This window comes from Eretmochelys imbricata, chromosome 3, assembly GCF_965152235.1.
Source record: "Eretmochelys imbricata isolate rEreImb1 chromosome 3, rEreImb1.hap1, whole genome shotgun sequence".
In the NCBI taxonomy this organism is placed as follows: Eukaryota; Metazoa; Chordata; order Testudines; family Cheloniidae; genus Eretmochelys; species Eretmochelys imbricata.
The window spans coordinates 62,666,509-62,693,120 of NC_135574.1; the positions used below are offsets into that span (position 1 = coordinate 62,666,509).

Consider the following 26,612-nt stretch of genomic DNA (forward strand, 5'->3'; position numbering starts at 1 on the left):
CAGTGATGCAGCCCTCGGGCCAATGTATTAGTCCTCATGTGCCCCTCGTGGTGATTTGAGTTTGAGATACCTGGTCTAGAGCATTCTCTCTGTTGTAAAGATGGAAAATAATACAAATACTTAATGCAGCATGTGACCTTTATGAAATATTTGTGAAGCTTGTGTTGACCTAAGAAGTTGAAATGTTCCCCCAATTCTATATATAATTAAAACAGCAGCACCTTTTTAACCCAATAACATTTTTGAAAAGCTCAATGATGCAGTGTATTTTTACCAGCAGGAGAGTGAGTTTGTGTGTGTATGGGGGTGGGTTTTTGGAGGGGGGTGAGGGAGTGAGAGAACCTGGATTTGTGCAGGAAATGGCCTACCTTGATTATCATGCACATTGTGTAAAGAGTTGTCACTTTGGATGGGCTATCACCAGCAGGAGAGTGAATTTGTGTGGGGGGGTGGAGGGTGAGAAAACCTGGATTTGTGCTGGAAATGGCCTAACCTGATGATTACTTTAGATAAGCTATTACCAGCAGGACAGTGGGGTGGGAGGAGGTATTGTTTCATATTCTCTGTGTATATATAAAGTCTGCTGCAGTTTCCACGGTATGCATCTGATGAAGTGAGCTGTAGCTCACGAAAGCTCATGCTCAAATAAATTGGTTAGTCTCTAAGGTGCCACAAGTACTCCTTTTTTTTTTTTGTTTTAAGTGATTTTAATAGATTAGGGCTTAACATAGGTTGTCATAATTTCAAATTTAATTTTATTCAGGTTTATTTTGTCAAAGGAAAATGGTTAAATATCTATTTTTTGATATCCAGGGTGGATAAAAATTGTGTTATGGAAAGAGATTCTCTCATCAGGTTTGTATTCAGTCTCTAAACCCATGATATCCGTACTCACTGATATTGCTGGTCTGTGCTCAGTGCAATGCTCCTGCATACACTGTATAGTTGGCATCTATAGTCACTACTTTGTTACAAACTACAGTAGGTAGATGATAGCAGGAGTTCTCAAACTTTATCATACTATGGAGCATGTCTTAATAAAGAGTGGCTTATGAAACACCTGTGTTATGATCAAACAAAATTCCTGAAGTAATTACAGGACTTAATTAAATGGAAAAATAAAGGGAAAGGTGTTTATGTATTTTAGCAACACTTAATATAGTAAGTGTAGCCTTTCTTGGAGAAAGTTAATCAGTGTCTTCGGTTTCACAGGCACCCCTCCTTGTCTGTTCTGTTCCTTTATTCTGGTCTCTAGCCCATAGTTCCCTTGTTATTAAGACATATTACCCAACTGCTTTGTTTTATGCTCCCCTAAACGTTCCTCTCCTCCTGGAGAAACTGCCTCCAGTACTTGGCAGTGACTCTTTTTTCCTTTTTTTGAATGTCACAATGGCCCCTAGAGGCGGCAGTTAGACTTTCTCGTTACATATACCTCTGCTTACAGAGAACTAGATTCTTCTTTCTAGATATTGGAGGCTATGAGGGAATGTGATAAATAATTATGCTTGGTCACTGACTTAATTAGTTGCTCCAACAGCTCCTCCTCCTCTTTTGTCTTCATTTACAAAAACTTACTGAATATTTGTAAATGCAATAGTTGTTAGCATTCATTATAGGAAGCTACTTCCAAAAATACCCAACTCTGAATAGTAAGGTTGCAAAGTCAAGCATTCAAAAGTAGAAAATGCCAGAATTAAGGTTGTCCATACAGCCTTAATTTGACACCCTTGTGTGTATACATAATGAAAGATTTTTAATAGCATGGTCACATACTTGTATCCCCTGACCACCACAGGACCCCATCTTATTCGGTGCTCAGAAATCAATAGGGGCATTAATCAGGGTCATATAGTGAATGAGGCTGTCGTCTGTAGGGCCCCTGCCTTATTAGTTGAAGAAGCTGGAAAGTGTGTAGTGAATGAGGTTGGGGATTGTTGAAAGGGAAAGAAGAAGGTGAAATACTCCCAAGGTCACTGCCAATCTGACTTGGGGGAAAATTCCTTTCCTTTGGCACATATGGCAATCAGTTAGACCCTAGATATGTGAGCAAGAACCAACCAGCTAAGCACATGAGAGAGAGAGAGAGAGAGAGAGAGAATGCTTGGTGTCACCTCGGACCCTTGGACCACCTGGCAGTGTTCCATCTCCAGCCATGTCCATCCCTCATCCTTCAGAGGAAGGAGACCAAAAACTTCTGAGAATGCACTGTGGTGGTGAAGGAACTGGTGACCAATTGAAGCCATGAAGCATGAGCTTTAGGAACATAAAATAGGTGTCTACAGAGTTAGGAGGCCACTGAGTGGGGGATTTGAGGATATTTATGTTGCCTAAAGTGTCAGTTAGGCACCCGAGTCCTGTTGTGGAGCTGGCCCTAATTGTGTTCCTCATTTTTTGGGTGCCCAAAATGAGAGAAGGGGCCAGATTACAGGTGCTCAGCATTTGTGACTTCAATTAAAGTTAAGTGGAGCTGTGCTTTGAGCATATGAAGTGATATGTACTCTAGAAAATCAGGACTTAAGTGTCTCAAATTGAGCATCCAAATTAGTGGACACTTTTGACCTTAATCTCTCTGTGCCACAATTCCTCACCTATAAAATGGGGATAATAATAGAACCTATTCTCACCAGTGTTGTGGAAAAAAAATTCATTAATGTTTGTGATACTCTTGGATAGTATGGTGAAAGCACCATAGAAACGCCTGAGAGGAAATTAATTTTGTGTTCAGTGCAGGGTTTGAATGGTGTGCAGTTAATAAAGCCTGGGGCCACACACTGAAAGAGAAAGATAAGAAATCTTGAATAACTATCCATTCACTTGAATCAGGTATGAGTCCTCTGGGGGAACAATAGTAGTGAACATATAATTAAAGACTGTATCATAATGGACGTGCACAAGGGGGTAAATTAAGGCTGCATGTACAACCTTATGTATGGCATTTTAGAATTTGACTGCTTAACATTGCAACCTTAATGTTCTTTTAATGTAGGTTATTTTGGATGTAATTTCCTAATTTTAAAAACAAGCAAATAATAATTCCAGTATGTGGACCCATATTAACCCCCAGCTTGGGTAATCAGCAGGATATGACATTTAGATCCACAGCACAGCTCCCTACCACTTCTATTAACAGAGTAAATGGTAATAGTAATAGGCTGAGTATATGGATAAGGCACTAGAGGGGGACCAGATTTACTTGATTACTTGTTCAAAGCACTGTACAGATAAGTACTATCAGATGCTAAGTATTTCACACTGGTTCTGGGTAAGTGATAGTGGGGAGGGCAGGTGAAATTTGGCCAAGGTCGGCTTTTTTCCTGGGGGGGGGGTGTCTCTCTCTCTCTCTAATGCACAATTTTATAATAATTATCTATGTATATATGTATGTATTTTAAAGCAAATTCTGTTTTTAGCAAAAACTTTAATATACTCACTAAATATCTCTTGTATTTATATATTAGAAGTGGAAATAATATGCTGAGCACAATTTCTTCTCTCTTAATTAAACAATATTCTTCCTCCTCATCCTTCCCCCTGATTCCTCATGTGTGGTTTTTGTTTAGCTTTGTTTTCCTGGTGTAGCTTCCTTAGTGGACTTCTCACATTTGTTTCTTATTCCTTATCTAGTTTTGCTGGATTTATTTAAGCTACAACTTCTATTTGTGTGCTCTTCATGAATCAAAATTTACAGGGATTATAGAGACTGTTTTTATCAGACCTAGGAAGTCATTATAGAATCTTTTACTTTTAAAATATGCCTTTTCTTTTCTGGGATACATCTTAAAAAGTCACTGTTTTTTAGAACATAAAACAATGTAGTGGGTTGTAGTTGTAGCTGATGAGTAAATGCCAACAATGATGCAATACACAACTTCAAGTGAAAATATGGCTGGCTTTTCCTATTTCCTCTGTCATAATTTTTGCTTTATGAGGTGGGTGGGCAATCAGTGTCTCTTTGATAAATGGGAGATCACAAAATCAGAAGTGGATTTGGAATACGCTGATCTTGAGAGGGTAATGCAAAGCACATACCAGACAAAATGCTAATACAAAAGGAGCTTAAGAGCATATTGCCTGTTAGTTTAATTGGTATCTTTTGTATTCACTAAACTTGTAATTAATTCTCTGTCCCTTACTGCTTACTAGGAAATGTAAAGAAGTGTAAACAGCTTCTTCAAAAAGCTGTGGAATGCTGTGCAGTTCCACCAGACATGTTGGAAATTGCTCTACAAAACCTACACTTGCAGAAAAGGCAGCTGCTTTCAGATGAAGAGAAAGAGAACTTCACAGGTTAGTGCATTTCAGTATTCTAAAGTTACAGTTGAGCTTAAATATTCATTTTGTTTTTTGAATGATGCAATAATAGTACTAATATAGTTGGAAGGATCTTCTAGAGGATGAAGCACTGTACTGAGATTTGAGACCTGTGTTCAGTTCTTCGTTGGGTCACAAACCTTTGCAAATTGACTTAAGTTACCCGGTGCCTCCATTCCTCAACTGCAAATGGGAAAAATAGTTCCATATCTCATAGGATAAAATCCATAAATGATTGTGGTTCTTGAATGCTGTTTGTTGGTGAGGGCCATGTAAATACCTAGATAGTCCTTTTATTCTAACATTTAAAAAAATGTTGTGATATAGTGCCTCTAGTTCTAGTTAAGAAGGCCAAGATGGAATTCCTTTTCTAATGTGTAATATTGTAATAGGATGGCAGAATCAAAGATTCTGCTTAAGAATCCTCTAAGACTAAGTCATCATGATGTTAGGTGTTTGGAACCTGCATAGAAATGTGGCATCTTTACTGCTGGGCAACTGGAAGGTGCATTTTGTTAACTCAAAGCAGGATATAAGAGGGTTGATTGGGAGAGTATTAGTGGAGAAGGTACTAGGGTTTGGGACATGACGCTTCTGCCAGAAACTACGAACAGTTGAGCTTGGGCAAAACGTGTAGGCTGAAGAGGTTCCATTTGGATCATCAGTGAAGTTAAACTCTAGGAAAGGGATCAGTCTGGATTGCATAATGTATTTATCCCAGTCAGATTAGGATAGGAATTACATCTCTTTACAAATATAAATTTGAACCACTTTATCACAAACCCAGGTTTTCTGCTTCCTGAGCTCAGGTAATTGCTGGCACCACTGAACTACACACATGGAAATGTTTATATTATCATGTCTTACTCTGCTCCCTTATTCCCAAGACTTTGTCCCCAGGAACTGGGTGCTCATTGATAAATATGGTAGGTACTCTACAAAGGCCACTGTGAGAAAACCCAGTCAGCACAGCTCTACTCCAGACTTGGTTAATGAACTTTTGCTTTATTACTTACTAGTAAACCCTTGAAAGAGCTCATTTACTGTGCATCTAAAAGTACCCTCTTTACCCTCTCAAGCACAGGAAAGCCTTAGTACAGATCCCAGTTCAGATTTCCTTCTCAGAAGCTGCTGGCTCCTGGGTCCTTTGGACTTGGTCTCAATGACACCTTCAGATAGCCTAAACTCCTATAGTCTCTGTTGTTTTGAGAGGCCATTCCTGGAACCTTCAGGCAGGACCTGGAAAATACCCGTTTCTAGCTGGCAAGCCTCACTCAGCCTTCCACTAGTCCTCACCAAAGGCTGGCATTTGAATGAACATTCCACGTTGGCTCTTAGCAAACAAATGGGCCCTTACATAGTCACCAGATGTTAAATCACTCTCCTGTCCAACCATAGGTTTTACTACTACTTTGAGTGGTGTTCCTATCGGTGCTCCGCTGTAGGTGTGCGTGCACCCCACACTGCTGATTGGAGAATTTCAATAGCAGTCCATTCTGCCCACACACGCATGGCTACTCACCCGCCATGAGGCTAGTCAGCATGCGTGGGCATTTCCCTCTCAGTTTCTTCTCCACCAGTGCTGGCTAGAGACAGAGATGAGAGCTGTCCCTTAACGGATCATTAGCCCCCCATAATTTTGCAAATTTAGCTTCACTTTAAGTCTTTTTTTCTTTTGGCCATGCCAAAAAAAAAAAAGAAGAAGAAAGAAAAGAAGAAAAGCTTTGCCTCCTGTCAAATCGGGGATGGGGATACATAACAAGATTATGCCTGATTCCCCAGGCTTCCAGAAGTGTCTGAGCTGCAAAGAATCCATCCTGGTAACAGACGGACACTTACAGTGTATTTGCTGCTTGGGGGAACAGCACAATCCATAAGTGTGATTGGTGCCAGCAGCTAAAATCCTGTCCAGGAAGGATAGAGAATTCAGGCTTAAACTCCTGCTCATGGAGTCTGACCTTCAACCTCTGAAGTCCCGGCGAGAGCTATCACTGCAACCTTCTACGTCAAAGGCAGGTGATTCCAAGGAGATGAGTCACTCACTCAAGTTCTCTAAGAAAAGGTCTGAGAGTCTCCACAGCGAGCACAGATCAAGCCAGAAACGTTCCTCACCTCCATCGCTATCGTCGGCACTGAAGCCAAGTAGACAGAGTACCCAGGGCCCGCAAGGTACTGAACCAACTGCAAGTTGGTCAGGCCAAAGAGTGGGCACTGTAAGGAAGCTCTGGTACTGAGAGGATGTGAAAAACATAAGAAATCCTGCCCAGGGAAGACTACGTCATGCGGTCAATAGCACCAACGCTGGTGCATGTCGCACCAGCAGACCATATGGTCAGGCCCGTGTCACTGTCTCTGTCGGTACAAGCCACTCTGCACTAACAGCTAAAGGCATTGACACCCTCCATACTGACAGAATTCCAGTGAGTATCTGATCTCTCCATATCTGATGCACCAGACTCACCCATAGTCCGCACCAGAACTCCAGTACCCAGCTCCTCCAGGGCATTGGAATTGATGGCCTCTCCGTGCCACCCACCACCCTTCTTCTCAGAGGCATCGGAGAGTGAGCAAGAAGACCTGGTTTCCCAATGCTCCTCATATCCGCCATACTGACCTCAATTCCAGCATGGGCAACAAGCACAGCACCCGCTAGCTCCTCAGCTTCCTTGGTATGGGCAGCCCTGGTATCAGCCGCCAACCCTGTACCCCAATGGCCATAAAGAGACCCCTGGCAAGCCTAGAGACAGCAAACCTCCCTGGCCCCCAGTGTGATACAGCAAGCTGGGAGATGCACTCCTTCAGTGGCAGCATCAAGGACCACAGACTCATACAACTGATGGAGGAAATCAAGCCTGAAGCAGAAAGAGAGGATACCCTTCAAACCCGCCTACCATCCTCCTTGCTTGATGAGGCGGTGATGCCCCCTCTGCCATCCACAGTGGATGACTTCAAGTCCTTTCAGAACTGGGCCCAGAGGGTTGCAGAAGCCCTACAAATTCAACTATGTGAGGTGATTGAAGCCCACAACAAACTGGCAGATATTCTACATGCTTCCACCTCTGCGAGTGGCTCTCCCTGCCCATGAGGTGCTTCTGGACCCTGCCAGAATCGTATGGCAGACCCCAGCCTCTGCCCTGCCAGCCTGTAAGCGGGCAGACAAAAAGTACTATATGTTGGCGAAGGGCACAGAGGTTCTGTTTTCTCACCCACCTCCAAACTCTATTATCGTGGATGTGGCTAATTCTAGGAGCCACCAATACCAATCTAGGTCTACTCCATCTAATTGGGATGGGAAACGCTTAGACCTGTTCAGCAGGAAAGTGCACTCAGCTGCCACTCTGCAGTTGCAGGTGGCTGGCTACCAGGCCTTATTGGCCAAGTATGACTACTAGAATTAAGGGAAGTTACATTCTTTTATTGATCAGCTGCCAGATTCCCACAACGACCAATTCTCGGCCATAATCAATGAGGGCCAACTCATTGAGCAAAGACAGCCCTCCAATCCGTTCTAGATGGGGCAGATATGGTGTCACGCTCAATTTCCACTCTGGTGGTTATGAGAAGGGCTTTGTGGCTGCAGCCATCAGATTTCCCCAAAGAGGTCCTGGTGGCAGTGGAGGACTTCCCCTTTGAGGGAACGAAGCTGTTCGCCAAGAAGATGGGTGCGTCTGTTCACACACCAAAAGATTCTTGGGTGACCTGCCGCTCATTGGGAATTTACATACTGGCCCAAAAGAGGAAATACAGCCCTCAGCCACAATTTAAATCCCGTTCGTCACAATATATGTCTCAATATCAATCTCAGAGGCCCTACAACCTCAAAGGAAGAAATAGAGATTCCCTAAGAAGCAGCATTCGGGACCACAGCCTTCTTCGTCACAACCATCAATGGGTTGGTTGAGGTGACAGTAGAACACACTCTCCCCAACCACATGCTGGGAAATCCCACTCCTTCTTTCAGAGATCACCCCTCCCCATTCCGCAGTTCCTGGGAACAGATAACCTCTGATAAGGGGGTTTTGGAAATCGTCCAGAGTGGATATGCAATCCATTTCTCTTTACTTCCTCCTCTCAGACACCCTAACCCTAACTCTTCTCCCTCCCTTTTCAGGGATCCTTCTCACAAGTGTCTACTATGCCAAGAGGTGAACCATCTCCTCAGCATAGGAGCTATAGACCCAGTACCCATGCATCTCAGGGGCAAAGGCTTCTGCTCCTGATACAGAAGAAAAAGGGAGGTTAGAGGCTTATACTGGACCTCAGAGCTCTCAACAGTTTTGCCAAAGCGCAAAAATTCAAGATGGTCATTCTATCAGCAATTGTCCCAGGACTAGAAGAAGGGGATTGCATCTTGAAGATAGAGGGCCAAGAAGCATACTTCCATCATACCAAGTCATAGGTGTTACCTCAAATTTATGCTGGGCCAGGACCACTACCGGAGCACAGAGTTTTCAGAACCCAAAGCAGTGGTAACTTAGCTGTTTCTCTCCAGGCAGTGCCAGGAATAAATCAGTGGGGACACAGTTCCTCCTTCTGATATATGATTGATACAAACCAGAGTGCTTTTACCTAAACTACTTTTTATTAGATCTTAAGCACACATACACATATATGCTCTTACAGTAGGTTCAGAGGAGCATCTCCATTCTGTGGATGTCAGACGTTCCCGTGCATTCTATATTTAGAGAACCAAACCATTCCGTAGATCCACTCAACTCTTTAAAACCAAAGTTGATAGGATAAAAGGTTTCTCCATCTCAGCTCAGAGAATCTCCTCCTGTATCATTTGGTGCATTTGCGCATGCTACAAACAGTGGATATTCCACTGCCAGCTATACTGACTGCCCATTCCACGAGGGCTCAAGCTTAATCATCGGCATTTCTGGCCCAGGTCTCTATACAGGACATCTGCAGAGCAGCAACTTGGTTGTCAGTGCATAAGTTTTCTGCCCACTAGGCCATTACAAGTGAGGGACAAAGCCAGTTTTGGTCAAGTTGTTTTGCAGTCATCGTGTCCATGAACTCTGACCCCACATCCTATGCTACTGCTTGGGAGTCACCTACAACGGAATGAACATATGCAAGCACTCAAAGAAAAAACGGTTGCTAACCTACCTGTAACTGTTGTTCTTTGAGATCTGTTGAACATGTCCATTCCACCACTCATACTGCTACCCCCTTTGGAGTTGGCCAGAAAGAAAGAACTGTGTGGGTGCAGGTCGGCCAGGCCTTTTATACTGGCACTATGAGTACACTGCACTAGAGGGTGCCAGAGTAGACCCGACAGATACCACTGGGGGAAAAAGTTCCAGCAACTGTGCTCGAGGCGCACGCGCTCACACGGACAACATGGATATGTGCAACACATCTTGAAGAACAACAGTTACAGAGAGGCTAGTAACCGTTTTTTTCCTTCAGCAACTTATTCATTGATGTGTATTAAAATCCTACAGTTAATGTAACCTTAGGGCAGTTTCATATTTTGAAATATGTAATATATTTCATTGGTAGTCACTGAATAATTCAAACTACTTGTTAACTTACTTATAGTATCAAGCACACAAGAATCTGGACCACAAAACATGGCTGGAAATCTCCGAAGTAGGAAAAAAAGTGATTCTGGTGAAATTTCTGCTAATGCCCCCAGATCTTCTCTTGGGTAACAACTTAAATTCTTATATTTTTATTCAAAGTGTTGGGGTTTTTTTTGTTGTTTTTTTTTGTTTTTTTACTGCTGAGATAACTGTAGTGTATTTCCTTATTTTTTAGGGAGAAGAACAACTCTCCACAAGAGTCTGATGCAGTCCTGGCTGGCCGCAATCCCTTAAAGCAATTAAACAAATCTAACCAGGTGGAAGCTTTTTCAATGCTCACTTCTTTCTCCTCTCGTGCCCCCCCTTCTCCCTTTTTCAGATTTGATAACTTTCAATTTGTTTAAATGTTTAGGTGTGCCCATTTGGGAGAGTTCCTGTTAAATTAGTAACTGATGCTGTAGATACTGTGAAGAAGATGGATGCTCCACTTGCAACTAGTGTTACAAAGAGGTACAGTTAGTTATATTAATCTTGTTGCAAAACAATAGATTTTAATCCTTCTCTTCTTTAAAGATAGAACTGACAAGTGTTTTCAGGACATGGACAACTTTGTTGGACATAACTGCCAATGATGACTATAGGCCAAAAAAAAATTAAACCTATTTTATTACCATAGGTATGAATACAAAGTACACTAACTTTTTCAAATGACCGTTCAAGTACAGGAGTATAGGTAGGCTTGGAAGGATTAGATTTTTATTGGTAAATGTTAGTAAACATCAATTTCACCATGTGCATGCAAATTAAGGAAAATATATTTCCATAGATAATTATGGAAATGTACAATTAGGTAAAGTAAGAAAAATGCTGCTTGAAAACTTAGAGTTTAAGGATATTTATTTTGTGTATGTTAATTTTTGTTTTAATAGTTATAAAGCTTTAACATTTTGAATTTGTGCCTATCATTAAATAATTTTTTGATCCCCTCCCGTAATTTCCTGTAACTGTGAAAAATTAAATCGATAAAAATCTAAAAAAGCTTAAGAAACATATCTATTATTATTATTCAAAACTGTTTTTAAAAAAAGGGGGAGGGAGGGCAAACAAAAATCTCATTCTTCCAAACCTACATATGTACCCATTTACTAGGGAAGCAAACCAAGTAGAACTCCTCATATGGAGGGGCTTCTGCCACCTCATGGGATAATGTGTCATCTGTTTAGATTTTTATATTGTACTCATCAGTGTGCTATCGGAGCGATCTCACTGCTCCTATTTTGTGACTTCTGTTCAGCGTTTGCACAACTAGCTCAAAACAGGTGAACATTTGTCCCTAAATTTTGAAGTTTGAAGTTTTTTACTGTTAACATTGTCTTTTATATAAACAGGCAGATATCTGGCTCTAAATGCACAAATTTGATTGCGCCTTTTTTACTGCATGCACCAAAACTTAATGAGGATGATTCATATGAACTGGGAGACTTAAAGGTAACTTTATTTTTCTGTTTCAAACAGGTAGTTGTGGAAACTGTAGATGGCTAAAAATGTTTTAGGTGTGTGGGAGGGGAGGAGGGGGAGAGAATGAAAACAGTGGCTCTGACCAAAAAGGGTTCTAGTAATATGAATTCAGAAGCAAGATCAAATTCATATTTAGAGAAAAGAGGAAATGTGTAGGACTTGTGCAGGCAAAATAACTAATGAATCTGTTTATATCCTCACAAAAGTTAGTTTATTTTTGGATTCGTCTTTTGAGAGTGATACATTGGAAAAACAACAAGGAGTTCTTGTGGCACCTTAGAGACTAACAAATTTATTTGGGTATAAACTTTCGTGGGCTATCACCCACTTCATCAGATGCATGGAATGAAAAATACAGTAAGCAGGTATAGATATACAGCACATGAAAAGATGGGAGTAGCCTTACCTAGTGGGGGGTCAGTGCTTATGAGGTCAATTCAATTAGGGTGGATGTTGCCCATTCCCAACGGTTGACAAGAAGGGGTGAATATCAATAGAGTGAAAATTATTTTTTGTTGTGACCGAGTCACTCCTAGCCTTTATTCAGGCCTAATTCGATAGTGTCAAGTTTGCAAATTAATTTCAAAATCTTCAACGAGAAACTGCAGAACTGGAATTAACCCAAGCCCTGACATCCCAGGCAGTTGTGTGTGTGCCAAAGCTGAAGGAGGTTCCGGGGGGGGACTTGAGCCCTGCTGCCCCAAGCAGGGTGGGTGGAGGTGTGTGTGTGACAAAGCTGAAGCCCAAGGGCTTCAACCCCCTGTGGGAGGCTGTAATCTGAGTCCCGCCACCACAGGCTGAACCCTTGGTCTTTGGCTTCAGCCCCAAGACCCAGTTGATTTGTTGCTGGCATAAAACAATTTACAGTTGGATTAGGAATACTAAAACCATTTTGTTGGTTGCTTCACTTTATTTAAAAAAGAAAAAAGCATACCAGAAATAGGAAACATTTAGAAAAGGGTAATAATTGGAAAGATTACACAGGTGTAAACTTCTGTGTGTTCATATATTTAAAGTTTAGAACTAATAATGTTTGGTTTGTTTGGTATGGGGTGTATCAGTGGCAAACTGTTATCATAAGGAAATTACTTTTAGATACTGTGTTTAAGTCCTTGATGCTTTTAAAAATATATATTTTCTTTAGTCCTTTCAAGATGAAAGCTCTGTACAATCACAGATATCAGATGAAGAGAGTTTAGAGACTGCAACTGAATCAACTGTAACCCTAAAAAATAAAACAGATTTAAGTCTTGCAACAAAAAGAAAAGAAGGTAATTGTCCTAATAAGACTAAATTTTTACCAATCCAAAATGGAACAAGCATTTTAAGTGGGCTGTTCTTTGTAGAATGTCTGCTAAAGGGAACCTTATAACTAGCCAATACTTACTATTTTTGTGATTAGGGAAGAATTTAAAAATACAAATTCCTCTTTATTTTTTGTGGGATGAGGTTGGACAAAGTCAACCTTCCAAGAAAGGACTGTAAATATATTTAAAACCGAAGCTTGATAACTTATCACCACTGCATGCTGGAATTGTAACCGATTTGCCTGTATATAATGTTCATCTACTCTGTCCTTGCTAGCTTTTTGTGAGTAGGCAAGGTGTTGAAAATGAAGGATACTTGCAACCACCTCTTTTGCTCCTATTTACTTTTTTTATTGGGTACAAAATGCACACATACATTTTATCAAAGTGCTTAATAATCCTCTTGCTAGCTTCTGATTATTTCCAACAGCAGAATTTGATCAGTCATGAAAACACCTGCTACCAAATTGTGGTCCTATTAAAATCAGAACAATTTAGGCATTGTGTGTCTGTAGCAAAAATCTATTACAAAAAGTGATTCACACTCAGTAAAACATTTTTAAACTGCACAACTCACCCACTTCTATTATCTGAAAATAACAGTGTGATTAGTCTATATACTCAAAGGCTGATTAGAGTTAGTTGCAGAAACCGTCAAAAGGTAAAATTCTTTTTAGCATTAGTTATTTATATAATAGATACATTAAAAGAACATTAAGATTGCAAAATCAATCATTCAAAATTTAAGAAATGCCTGAATTGAGGATGTCTGTGCAACTATAATATGGCCCCCATGTTCATATGCATTATTATACAATCTTTAATTACACAATCATACATAGGCTGCGAGTTTGTCACGGAAGTCATGGATTCCGTGACTTCTGCAGTGGCCAGCCTTCTGCTCCCCCAGCCCCCCAGCAGCAGCAAGAGTTTGGGTGAGGGTCTCAGGACTGGGGGGGTGAGGGCTCTGGGCAGCGCTTACCTCGGGAGGGGCCTCCCGGAAGCGGCGACATCTCTCAGCTCCTAGGAGGAGGCCTCCACTGAGGATCTGAGGGATGTTGCTGCTTCCGGAGAGGCGTGGAGCCAGGTAGGGAACCTGCCAGCCTCGCCAACCCCCCCCCACAGCACTAGCAGGGGTCCCAGGCTGTGCCCCGGGCCACGCCCCTCCCCAAGATTTACTCAGGAGTATATAGTACAAGTCATGGACAGGTCATGGGCTGTGAGTTTTTGTTTACTGCCTGTGATCTGTCCATGACTTTTACTAAAAATACTTATGACTAAAATGTAGCCTTAATCATACACAGTTTTTCGATAGGGTCCCCTTGCTTCATTCAGGGTGCAGAATGCATGTCACTCACTTAATGAGCGATTCATTATTTTGTTTTCTCCTCCATTATTCAATGTGTGGCCCCATGCCTTATTTACTGTACACTATTCAAACCCTGCTCTGAAGACAGAATTATTCATTTCTGCATGGGTTTTTAATGTGTCCCTCATCGCTATAGTATCTGAATATTTCAGAAACACTTATTTTCAACACAGCCCTGTGAGATCAGGGGGTATTAGCCCCATTTTACTAATGGGGAACTGAAGCACAAACACTAAAGTCAAAAGTGTCCACTAATTTTGGGTGCCCAATGTGAGATGCTTACGATCTGATTTTTCAAAATACCTGCCATTATAGAACACTTCATATGATCAAAACCCAGCTCCTACAAACTTTATTTGCCAATGTGAGCACTCACCCCTTCTGTGAATCAGACCTCTAGGTCAAATTCAGCACCCAGAAAATGAGGTGCACATAATTTGGTTTATTTAAAATCTGTCTCCTTTAATAATAGAAGAAAAATGACTTATTTCAGAAACCAATGTGCAGCATCAGAAGCAAAGGATACCAGAGTTGAGGTATCTGGAAAGTCATGAGCAACAGTCCATACAGTCTGTTGGAAGTAACAGAAAACAAGTGGAGCGGTTAAAACTAAATTGTGTAACATCTGCAAAGAAATGGGAGATTCCAGAAGTGACACAGAAGAGCTACACAGAGGTGACTTCATTCTTTTCTTGTATAGGAAATGTAAAATGTGGTGGTTTTGTCTAGTCACTTTCTCTTGTTTTCTTAGGTATTGCTGTGGATGCAGAAATCTACAGTGCTACATAAAAGCTCACGCTCACTAAGTAATACCAAAAAATTGAGACTAATGTGCTCTTACTCTTCTCCCTGGGAATTTCTGAACTAACAGCCTACTTTACTGTTGTTAGGGAAAGCGATCAAGTTTTGAACAGCCTATCCTTCCCGTTTCAAAAAGATCATCGCCAGTAGAAGCTGCTCCTAAAAGAAAAGATCCAGTGTATTTTTGTGGAACACCAAGCAACAACACGCTGAATGATTATATGGCCTGGTAATATCTCTTAATGTGTGTGTTTAAATGGACTTACCATAATAAATTTTGTAATATTTTTATTAAGATAATTTGGTTTAGGGCCTCTAAACTGCAAATATTTAGATGCTATTCCTGGGGTAATTCTGCTCCAAAAACTTAATTTTCTGCACAATATTTTAAAATTCTACCAATTCTTCTATTTTATTTGTCAAAATAACACAATATAATCATGCCAATTTCAATTACTTAGGTATTTTGAAATAAATTACCAGTCAGCAAGTATATCTGTAAAAATACACACACAAAAAAGATTCAGGTAATGGGTTTTTTTGACAGATTCCTTACTAGGCATATTAATACAGAACTTTGAGTAATTCATTTAAACTACACTACAGAAATGTATTTCCTACCCCTCAGAAGCAGTGAAAAGGCTTTGGGGAGTTGGGGTAATGGAGGAGCTGAGCAAGAGGGGGAAGGAACCTGGGAGTGAACCTGAAGGGTTGTTGTGTATGGGTGGGAGAAGTATGGAATAGGGGTTTTATTTGGGCGTGGGTGGGTGGGGAGAGGGATTGTTAGGGAGTTAGGAAGCCTCCCTCATGCAGATCCTGGCTGAATCCAGTCCTCTTCCATTCAGTCAGGCACATCTGTATCCTGCAGCTCCTTTCCCCATGTGTCCTACAGCCCCCTTCCAACATCCCCATGTGTCCCTGCCTCCCATCTTCCTGTGGCCCTCTGGCACCCCTCCCATTCAGCCACTGGCTCAATGCTGTTACCCCTCTAGCTTCTGAACCCCGGTCTGTGGCCCCCAGTAGTCTTGTTTGCTCCTCTCTGTCCTAACCTGGCTCAATGGGAAGGGTGCTGTTTGAATGTAGCTGGCTGTTCTGGTACCAGCAGCCTCTGAAAGGCAGAAGTGCAGCACTTCTCAGGCAGAATGTCTTTTCTTCGGGGGGAAGGGGTGAGGGTTCTGTGCTGGACATGAATTCTACATATGCACAGTGGCGCAGAATTCCCCCATGAGTAAAAGATGCCAGAAAAGATTTCTATGCATCTTTATGCATGATATCAGGAACAGCACAGCACTCTAAGAAATCAGAATGATTTTAGAATATAAGGAATTTGTTGGCTTCAAGTTCCAAAATCAGGACTTCAATACTAAATCTAAACAATGGGTCTTTGTTACAAACACTTAAACATTGATATCTGGTCACTAATAAAGGACACTTTATCTTTTAAAAAGAAAAGGAGTACTTGTGGCACCTAAGAGACTAACAAATTTATTTGAGCATAAACTTTCATGAGCTACAGCTTATGCTCAAATAAATTTGTTAGTCTCTAAGGTGCCACAAGTGCTCCTTTTCTTTTTGCGAATACAGACTAACACGGCTGCTACTCTGAAACCTAACTTTCTTTTGAATCCCTAATTTTGGGATTGATTAAAAGACCCATATTGGCTTGAATAATTAACCTGCATAAATTTGAGAAACCAGTATTATAGATTCTGGCATAGTTGAACTTGAGTTTCCTTTCTGGAACAGTACCTTTGAAGAGTGGGTTAATGTATTGGGAACGAAGTGGTAGGATCTGGAGTGGGTGTTGGGAGGAAAGAGAAAGGAGCCATGGGAGAACAAGGGCAGAAGGGTTTACGACGACTAGAGCACTCTTCCATCCAGCATGTGGACTACATCCCAGGATTTCTAAGTGTTGACATTCCTCTGCAGTTAAGCATATAGCTGTGAAACCCACTGGCAAAGTGTCTCCTCTAATAACTGGTCAACACAGAAGCAAACAGCCTATTACTGCTACCAGTTATTGTTTGTTCAAACGATAGAGATCTGTGCTGTGGATCCTGTGCTGTGCCAGCTCAGCTGATGACCCCATGTCAGAATCAATATGATTCCACATGATAGAATTTTTTCAGAAACTTAAAACAAAAAACTACACAGAGGTCTGATCTACACTAGGGAATTAGGTCAGTAGAACTATGTTGTTTGGTTGTGAAAAATCCACACCCTATGAGCAATGCAGTTAAGCTGACCTAACCCCCGGTGTAGACAGCACTAGGTCAATGGGAGAATTCTCCTGTCAACCTAGTTACTGCCTGTTGAGGAGGTGGAGTACCTATGCTGAAGGGAGATATCCGTTGGTGTAGGTAATATCTTCAGTGAAGCGCTACAGTGGCGCTGTTGCAACATTTTATGTGCAGAAAAGTGCTAAAAGAGCATAAAGGTGAAAAGTTAAGCTCTCAAAAGTAAGGAAATGTCAGAATTAAAAGTTGCCTGTGCAACCTTTAATTAGGCACCTTATGAAAATGCATTGACGCTCTTTAATTATGTGATTCTATATTCATGGACTGTGCTCTGGGAAAGGATCCGAATTGTGTAGTGAATGAGGTTTTTTATAACACCCCTGCCTTGTTTGTTGTGGAAGTTGGAAGATCTGAATGAAGTAGAGAACTCAGGAAGAGAGAGGGTTGTGTCATGGGTGAGGTAGTTGAATGCCATCCTGGATTCCATTTTCGCTTCTCCCACCAGGTTTGTGTGTGATGCTGAGCAAGTCGTTTAAACCAGACTTTTCATAGTTGGCCGCTAGTTGTCTTCCTCATTTTCTTGGTGCTGAATTTTCAGAAGGCTTGAGCATTGTAGTCAAAAGGAGCTGTGCTTTGAACATACTAAGTACTATTAAAAAAAAAAACCTCTATGTAATTTTAAACAAATAAACAAAACCAAAAACTCAGTCCGAGCTGTGTCAAGTTGGTCATCTAAAATTAATGGACACTTCCCCCAGTTTTGGTCATACACAGAGATGATCAGTTCCCTATCTGTAAAGTGGGGATAATATACCTTACTGGGATGCTTTGAAGATTCATTGATGTTTGTGAAGGACTTGGATACTTTAGTGAGAGCACCATAGAAAAACCCATAAGGAAATGAATAATTCTGTATTCAGTGAAGAATTTGGATGGCTTGCAGTAAATGATAATTGGGCTGCACTGAATGATGATGGTTAAAAGAAATATTGTGTGATTACATGTTCAGTGGGTACAATTCTGTGCACTGAATGAGGCAAGGGTCCAATGGAAAAAATAGTATGTTGGGGTGTAATTAAAGACTGTATCATAATATATATGCCTCACGTCAGTCCCCGGCAAAATCATGGAGCAGGACCTCAAGGAATCCATTTTGAAGCACTTGGAAGAGAGGGAGGTGATCTGGAACAGTCAACATGGATTCACCAAGGGCAGGTCATGCCTGACCAACCTGATTGCCTTCTATGATGAGATAACTGGCTCTGTGGATATGGGGAAAACAGTGGATGTGACTTTAGCAAAGCTTTTGATACGGTCTCCCACAGTATTCTTGCCACCAAGTTAAAGAAATATGGATTGGATAAATGGACTATAAGGTGGATAGAAAGCTGGGTAGATTGTCGGGCTCAACGGGTAGTGATCAATGGCTCCATGTCTAGTTGTCAGCTGGTATCAAGCGGAGTGCCCCAGGGGTTGGTCCTGGGGCCGTTTTTGTTCATCTTCATTAATGATCTGGATGATGGGATGAATTGCACCCTCAGCAAGTTCGCAGGTGACACTAAACTGCGCGGAGAGGTAGATACGCTGGAGGGTAGGGATAGGGTCCAGAGTGACCTAGACAAATTAGAAGATTGTGTCAAAAGAAATCTGATGAGGTTCAACAAGGACAAGTGCAGAGTCCTGCACTTAGGAAGGAAGAATCCCATGCACTGCTACAGGTTGGGGACTGACTTGCTTATCAGCAGTTCTGCAGAAAAGGACCTGGGGATTATCTAGTGGACAAGAAGCTGGATATGAGTCAGCAGTGTGCCCTTGTTGCCAAGAAGGCCAATGGCATATTGGGCTGTACTAGTATGAGCATTGCCAGAAGATCAAGGGAAGTGATTACTCCCCTCTCTTCGGCACTGGTGAGGCCACACCTGGAGTATTGTGTCCAGTTTTGGTCCCCCCAACACAGAAGAGATGTGGACAAATTGGAGAGAGTCCAGCGGAGGGCAATGAAAACGATTAGGGGGCTCAGGCACATGACTTACAAGGAGAGGCTGAGGGAACTGGGGTTATTTGGTCTGCAGAAGAGAAGAGCGAGGGGAGATTTTATAACAGTCTTCAACTACCTGAAGAGGAGTTCCAAAGAGGATGGAGCTCGGCTGTTCTCAGTGGTGGCAGATGACAGAACAATAAGCAATGGTCTCAAGTTGCAATGGGGGAGGTCTAGGTTGGATATTAGGAAACACTATTTAACTAGGAGGGTGGTGAAGCACTGGAATGGGTTACTTAGGGAGGTGGTGGAATCTCCATCCTTAGAGGTTTTTAAGACCCAGTTAGACAAAGCCCTGGCTGGGATGAATTAGTTGGTGTTGGTCCTGCTTTAAACAGGGGATTGGACTAGATGACCTCATAAGGTCTCTTCCAACCTTAATATTCTATGATGCTAAGATAGCCAAACTAAAGACTATACAGTCAGCCTTAATTCTGGCATTTCCTAACTTTTGAGTGTTTCATTCTGCAATCTTAATGTTGTTCTAATGTGTTTTTTATCTGGATACATCAACATACACAGAGTGACCAAGACTTCTAAAAACCTGCTAAGTCTATACTTGGGTACCGTAATATGGACCTTGGTGACCAACTTTAGGCACTCATTTCTTCACGTTTTTATGTTTTACATCTTGACCAGTCTCTTAATCCTAAAATGTGTAAATTTGAGTAAAAGATTGCGAGCTTGAAACTAAAGAATTCCAGATATAGCTCTGACACAAAGACTGCCTCTGAACATGATTAGGTTTTCTAACTATTTTGTATGTTCATTCCCCAGTTTTTTTGGGCAGGAGGATAATACCTCAGGGAGGTGTTTTGATCAATTAGTTAACATTTATGAAATATTTCTGAAGATTAAATATTATTTGTGTTTACTTAAAGGTACTTCACATTTGAGAGGTACTTTTTCATCTCAAGTTTGAGAGCCTATGTATAGTAAATTTTACTAATGAATAGGAGCATGAATATAGTAGTGACATAGGCATTCAGTGACAAACTGGATAAACTGTCCTGATTTTAGGAAGTACTACAGATTTCAACTTGTAATAGACCTACTTTCAAACTAGGCATTGTGACCTAGTGGATAGTGCATTGGACTGGGAATTAGGAGACCTGGGTTCTTATTCCCAGTTCTGCTGCTGGGTTATTGTGGGCAAGTCACTTGACCTGTACCTCAATTTCCCCATCTGTAAAATGTGAATGATACTCACCTCCCATTCTGAAGTACTTCGAGTCTACTTATGTAAAATATTATAAATAGCTAGGTGGTGGTAGTATTATTATTATTTATTATTATATTTTTGCAGTAATTCTGATTAGGTACAAACATCTATTTGATTATGAAAAATATTTCCCACAGTTTCAGAACTCCAGTTGTAAAGAATGACTTCCCACCAGCGTGTCAAGTATCCACTCCATATAATCAGTTTCCATATTTCCAGCCACATACACCAGCAACTCCATTTCAAAGCCAAATTGACTTACAGGTAATGTAACCTGAATTGTATCTCCTTGTATTTGAAAAATATTTTATCTGTTTCCAAGATTTTTCAGCCCCATATTTATCTTGATTCAATAAGGGAGAAGTGGATGTGGTTTTTTGTGTAGATTTAGTTCACTTTGCATTAGTGTCTAAGGCTATGGTAGATCACCTACCTGGAGCAGGAATGAGGTAGAGTTCATATTGCTCTAATTAGAAAAGAATAACTGTTTCTATCTCTGTGCCATTTTGCTGATATATATATATATTAACTACATTAGGTCAAGGCTCAAAAAATGCCTTAAACCATATAAAAAAAGATGATTTCTTTGGAGAATTCAGTCAATATCTGTGAAATCTAAGCTTCGTTTTAAAGGTGGAGTGGAGGACTTTTTAATCCTTTACAGTTGTGAAAGTAGTCTTCCAAATGTAAATTAATACAAATGCGGTGATGTCTTCACGGGTTTCCAACAGCTCGCTCCTGTATATCTCTGCTGCAACATGCAACTGAATTAAAGTAGAATTATCTATTATTGATTTTTCCTGCTGTTGTTTTAGACCCTTTTGGACAGAGACAAAACTGGCAAGAATAAGGTGTGTTTCACTCTGCTCAGGTTTGGGAGGTACTGGAGCTATTTGCTGCTGAGAAAAATCCACAAAGAGGCTAGCAGAAGGGTAGAATGGCAGAAACCTCTACCTTCACAGCATCCAGCAGGCTTAGGGAGGCAGAGGGAAAAGGCAAATATAGAGATTATGGTCCTCCTCCCTGCTAGTAGCCAGTGTGATTTGAGGGGTCAGTTTCAGAAACATGTTAGTAGGTGACTATCTGAAAAATGGAATAACTAAGAGCCCAGGGACCGTATCCTGGTAGGAATCCCACTACTTACGGGGCTGGGGAGTAGGCTGGACTTCACACTAGGGCATTACTGCTGGGCAGTGGGGCCCATCTTCTTAACTTTAATCCTCTGGCTATTAGGTGCCTAAGAATTTTTTCCTCTTTTTTTCAAACCCTGTGCAAGGGGGAGGGGGGAAATTGATGGGATAAGTCAGAAAAGAGAAGTAGGGGAGAGAGAACATGAGAGATGGATGTGAAGTGCACAATATGAAGAGAGAAAGGAGGAGTATAATGGAGTGGAAGGAGGAAAAAAGGAAACGTTAGGACTCCAGAAACAGTGCAGGAAAATATGCACCATGATCTATTATATTAAAGTAAAAGTGTCATGAAGGCAAAAAAGGAAAGAAAGTATACAGAAATAATGAACATAGTAAGCTTTTTTAAACTTACTGAACAAAAGTGAATTGGCAAAATATGAACTGAACGCTGTACAATATTGTTCTATTCTTTTAAATGCAAGGGTTGGCTTTGGATACATGGGAAGTATCATTACATATAGATATATTTCTGTCCTCAAGTCCTTTTAGTGCTCAAGTTATTAAGTGTTGGATGGATTTTTCAAGCCCTGAATTAAGTGCTTTGATAGGGAAAGCCACAAAGATTTTTGTAATTGTATTGTTACTTAGCAATATTGTGATAATCTTCATCAAGATTTCAAAATTTCCATTGGGGGAGTAAGTGTTATCTCATAAGTCTATGTTGCTGTCCGAAAATCTTGATCATGTCTAACAGTAGAAGTCTGCCAATTCTGATAATTGCTAAAATCACATAACCTTACTTTAGTCAAGAGGGCTTCTCAATATCTAGATCTGAAATCTACCAGTGGCTGAAATTCAAACTGACGCCCATATGTGTTTTCATAAAACAAATGCCATACTGCTTCCACTTTAAATTAAATACAACTTTTTTTTTTTTTTAAACTAGTGCATATTTTTGTAATCCAAAGGCAAATTTCAGAGTGGCTCAATGACACAACTCTGATCTGGTCAAGAAAGTGTGTATGTAACATAAGATTGTAGCTATTAAAAATTAATTAAAACTGTTCTTAAAGCTGTCTCATCAAGTAGCATCTTATGAAATGCCAGAAGTAAGATTGCCCATGAAATCTTACTTTTGTCCCTTGATGCATATACACTGATTAATTAAATTAGCTTGGTTTTTTTTCCCCCCACAGCACTCCTGTTCAGGGCCTGGAATGTTTGCAGTGCAGTTGGAACATTTACAGTACTAATGAGCAAGCTTCTAGCAAGTTTCACAGCACCTGCACAAATAGCCATTTTCATTTAAATTTTTCTGTATGCAGGTTTCAGCTTCTATACCTTCAAATGAATGCCTGGCCATTAAAGGAAGAGTGTACACCATATTAAAACAAATAGGTAGCGGTGGCTCGAGTAAGGTAGGAGATTTTTTTAACCTTTAAGACTAATGGAGCCCATTATTTGTAATGTGACTACTTCTGTTCAAATATTTAGATCATGGGTCAAACAGATAGGTGATTTGCCAGAGACAACCTGGATGATGTATTAGGTGACCTGCATAATACTTTCGGATTCTTCAGAATCTTACTTTTTACTAAGTGAAAGCTTAGTTTCTAGCCCTCCTGGCTGCGGGGAACATTCCAAATGTGACCAGAATTTAACCACTATAATAATGTCTGCCTGAGTCTGCAGACAGCCTGAAACAATGACTGGTGTGAACACCCATGGCTCCTATTAATCTAATTGCCATATCAATTTTCAAGCCCAGTGATGACCTGTTAATGTGAACATTAGTGACTTTAATCACTGGTCACTTTAGTGGATGGAATAGAAGCAGTAGGTGGGAGTGAAGCACCTTGGATTGAGACCTGGGAGATGCTAGAGCAGTGATTCTCAAACTTTTGTACTGGTGACCCCTTTCACATAGCAAGCCTCTGCGTGTGACCCCCTTATAAATTAAAAGCACTTTTTAATACATTTAACACCATTCTTCTTTGAGTAGTGTCCCTATGGGTGCTCCACTGTAGGTGTATGTATGCCCCTATGCCTCTAATCGGAGATTTTTGGTAGCAGTGTCCCATTGAGCCCAGGCATGTTCCCTCCCTCATGGTCTGCCTTGAGGCTATTTAGCACAGCCTGGGCAAACCCCCCCTCACTTCCTTCTCTACCGGAATGAGCAGTTGTTTCTTCCTTATCTGTGTCATTAGCATAAATAGTGTTTGTTTTGTTACCTTTGTTCTCCTTAAAAGTAATTAGGCTAGTGTTTCTTTTTTATTTTATTTTTTGGGGTATTAAGAGAGAGAGAGAGAGAGAGAAAAAGGAAAAGATCTTCAGTTTCCTGCCCTTTCTGGGGGCATTCTTCCCCCGACCAATCTAGTAGACTCATAATTTTTTATTTTCAGTTTGGGGGGGGGGAAAAAAAAGTAAAGTAAAGACGCTGTTCTTCTGCATTCCTCCCTGCTAGAGGATGACAACCCCTGCCCAGGGGCATGCCTGGGTCTTTCTGCTCCAAGTGGTGCCTCTCCTGCCAGGAGTCAGTTCCTGTAATGGCCAGACACTCTCACTGTCCCTGGGAGAGCCTCACAGAAGTGCTTTACCTGCCACAGCTAGAACGGCAGCCTCACAGGAGCTGGGAGCTGAAGTTAAAACTTCTCCATATGGAGAAAACACTTCAGTCTGCAGGGGACCCCGTGGGTGCTGATCATCCACAGAACCTTCACTTCAAAAGGGGTCGAGTGGTGAAGAGGAGAAGTGGGGAGGGGGGGAGGAAAAAAAAGCCACCAGTAGACTCCCCCTGGAAAGGCTCATAAAAAGAGCTCCTCTGAGCAACTGGCCAGCCAGAGGGGTTCCCCAGAGCCGCGACCTCAGCAGGAGGACACCAGCAGCTCTGAAGCAGGCACTGGAGAAGGGGTCTCCTGCTGTGAGCTCTGGTCTGCAGCACGTCCCCAGGGCAGGGTTCCAGAAACGCCAGGGGCTTCCACAGTCATGCTCTCAGGCAACAGTACCGCCCCAATTACCATACCATCTCTAAAAGAGCGGCACAGAGAAACCATTTGGTACCAGGTGCAACAAAACTCCCATATAGGAAGTGTTCTGCACCTTCCCAACCATTGATACTGACAACATACTACAGACACTCCTCTGTGGTACCACGTGAGCCCATGGTAACACACTGTGCTCTGGTACTCTGGAGACTTGTGGCCTCAGTACCCAGAGAGGGACAGTTACCGTACCATCTCTAAAATAATGGCACCAATAAACTTTCTGTACTGGGCACAACAAAACTCTCATTTAGGGAGTGCTCTTCCCAACTATCGGTACTGACAACATACCATGGACACGCCTCTGTGGTACCGAATGAACCGATGGTACTGCATGAGCTCTGGTACCCTGGAGACCTAATGATTGGGGAAGACCTGATGATAGGGATGATTTGGGGAGACCTGATGATTGCTTGGTACCAGGACCCCGGTATCAAGCACATCCCAGTACTCAGAATCACTCTTGGCACCAGGCTGTATACTGCCAATACCCCAGTCAGCGCCAACCTTACCCACTGAAGAATCTGACACTGGCCAGGAGGGGATCATTTCACAGGCCCTCATCATGGCAAGGGTCCTCCCCAATTCCATCAAGCCAACCTACAGTCGCGGTATGGGCCCCCTGAGGTAAGCCCACCGCCCATGCCCGACTTCCTCCCTGGCGCCCCCCCCGCCCCCCAAGGCCATGTTGTAATTCTTGGGCGACGTACACACACGTCACGACTATCCCCGGTGTCTCTCAGGGAGAGTCCACCAGATGGTTTGCTACAGACTGGCTGTCCAGAGCACCTGAGTCAGGGCAGAAGGAAGCTTTTTCAGAACAGGAAAAAGAACCTGAAGAGGAAGCTACCCCTCCAGCACACTTCTCCTCATCTCTCCCAGATGAGGTTGTGCTGCCCACCCCTCATCACTAGGTGAAGATTTTAAGAACTTTCTGGATCTTACCAAGAGGGTGGCAGATGAACTGCAGATTCCCCTACAGGAGGTGGCAGATACACATCACAAGTTGGGTGTGCAGAATTTCCTCCACCTTTTCATCTAGAATTGTCCTCCCAATTAACGAGGCAATTTTTGTCCTACCAAAGTCATCTCGCAGACACCAGCCTCCATTGCACCATCCAGTATCAGAGTGTAGAAAAACAAAAAACAATAATAATAATAATAAAAAACCCCTACATCTCTACCCAAAGAGGCAGACTTTGTTTTCAACATCCGCAACCCAACTCTATCATAGCGGATGTGGTTAATGCACGAAGCAAGCAACATGATGCCAAGTCAACTCCATACGATCAGGCTTGGCAAGATGGCGTATTCATCGACAACATTACCGTTTAGAGTCCTAAATTACCAAACTGTCATGGCCAAATACAATTTTATTAATTATGGGAAACCCAATTTGTTTCTGGAACATTACTGGAAACCCAAAAAGAACAAATTCAGACCATTCTTAGAGACGGTCACTTAATAGCCAGACTGGTCCTAGAGACAGCACTGGATGTAGCTGTTACAGATGCCCACCCAGTCTCCATGACAGTGGTACTAAGGCGGGTTGTGTTGTGCTTTTTTGTGGGGTTTTGTTTTGTTTTTGTTTTTTTTTTTGGGGGGGGGGGGGGGGGGGGCTACACCTCTCTAGATTGCCCAAAGAGCTACAGACTTCCAGTTTGAAGGACCAAACTCTTTGCAGAGAAGACGGATTTTTTCTCCACATACTGAAGGATTCTTGGACCACGTTACACTCCTTAAGAATCTACACTGTGGGACAGAAGAGAAGATATACCTCTCAACCACACCACAGGTCACAATCTTCTCAATACCCACCATCTCAGTGCTGTTATGAGCCAGTGTAAGAGGACCAGGGCTCAAAACTGGGAACAGTCTGCACTCCAGTCCGTGACCTCTCAAACTGCCTCTTTTAAAAGCACTTTTGATGAGCTAGTCGAGGGCCTGAACAATGATACCTTACAGCATCAGCTGCCATCTATATACCTGTCACGCCACTCGGAAGTCACCTTGCCCTACTTCAGAGCAGTTAGGACCAGCTGTAAAGTAAGGAGATTGATTTCTAGCCCTGAACCTACAGGGTGCCTACTTCCGTATCTCAATA

At 41.8% G+C, this 26,612-nt stretch overlaps 1 protein-coding gene across 1 annotated transcript in view; it reads left to right on the top strand.

Annotated features, from left to right (window-relative positions):
• The window catches only part of TTK (TTK protein kinase), an 89,025-nt gene that overhangs the window by 22,014 nt on the left and 40,399 nt on the right, over positions 1-26,612 (top strand). The window contains exons 5-14 of the mRNA XM_077811626.1: positions 4,144-4,287; positions 9,862-9,970; positions 10,081-10,162; positions 10,258-10,355; positions 11,234-11,333; positions 12,508-12,634; positions 14,533-14,714; positions 14,930-15,069; positions 20,475-20,601; positions 22,793-22,885. Of these exons, the coding sequence (XP_077667752.1) occupies positions 4,144-4,287; positions 9,862-9,970; positions 10,081-10,162; positions 10,258-10,355; positions 11,234-11,333; positions 12,508-12,634; positions 14,533-14,714; positions 14,930-15,069; positions 20,475-20,601; positions 22,793-22,885 (1,202 nt within the window). The remainder of the gene's footprint in view (positions 1-4,143; positions 4,288-9,861; positions 9,971-10,080; positions 10,163-10,257; positions 10,356-11,233; positions 11,334-12,507; positions 12,635-14,532; positions 14,715-14,929; positions 15,070-20,474; positions 20,602-22,792; positions 22,886-26,612) is intronic.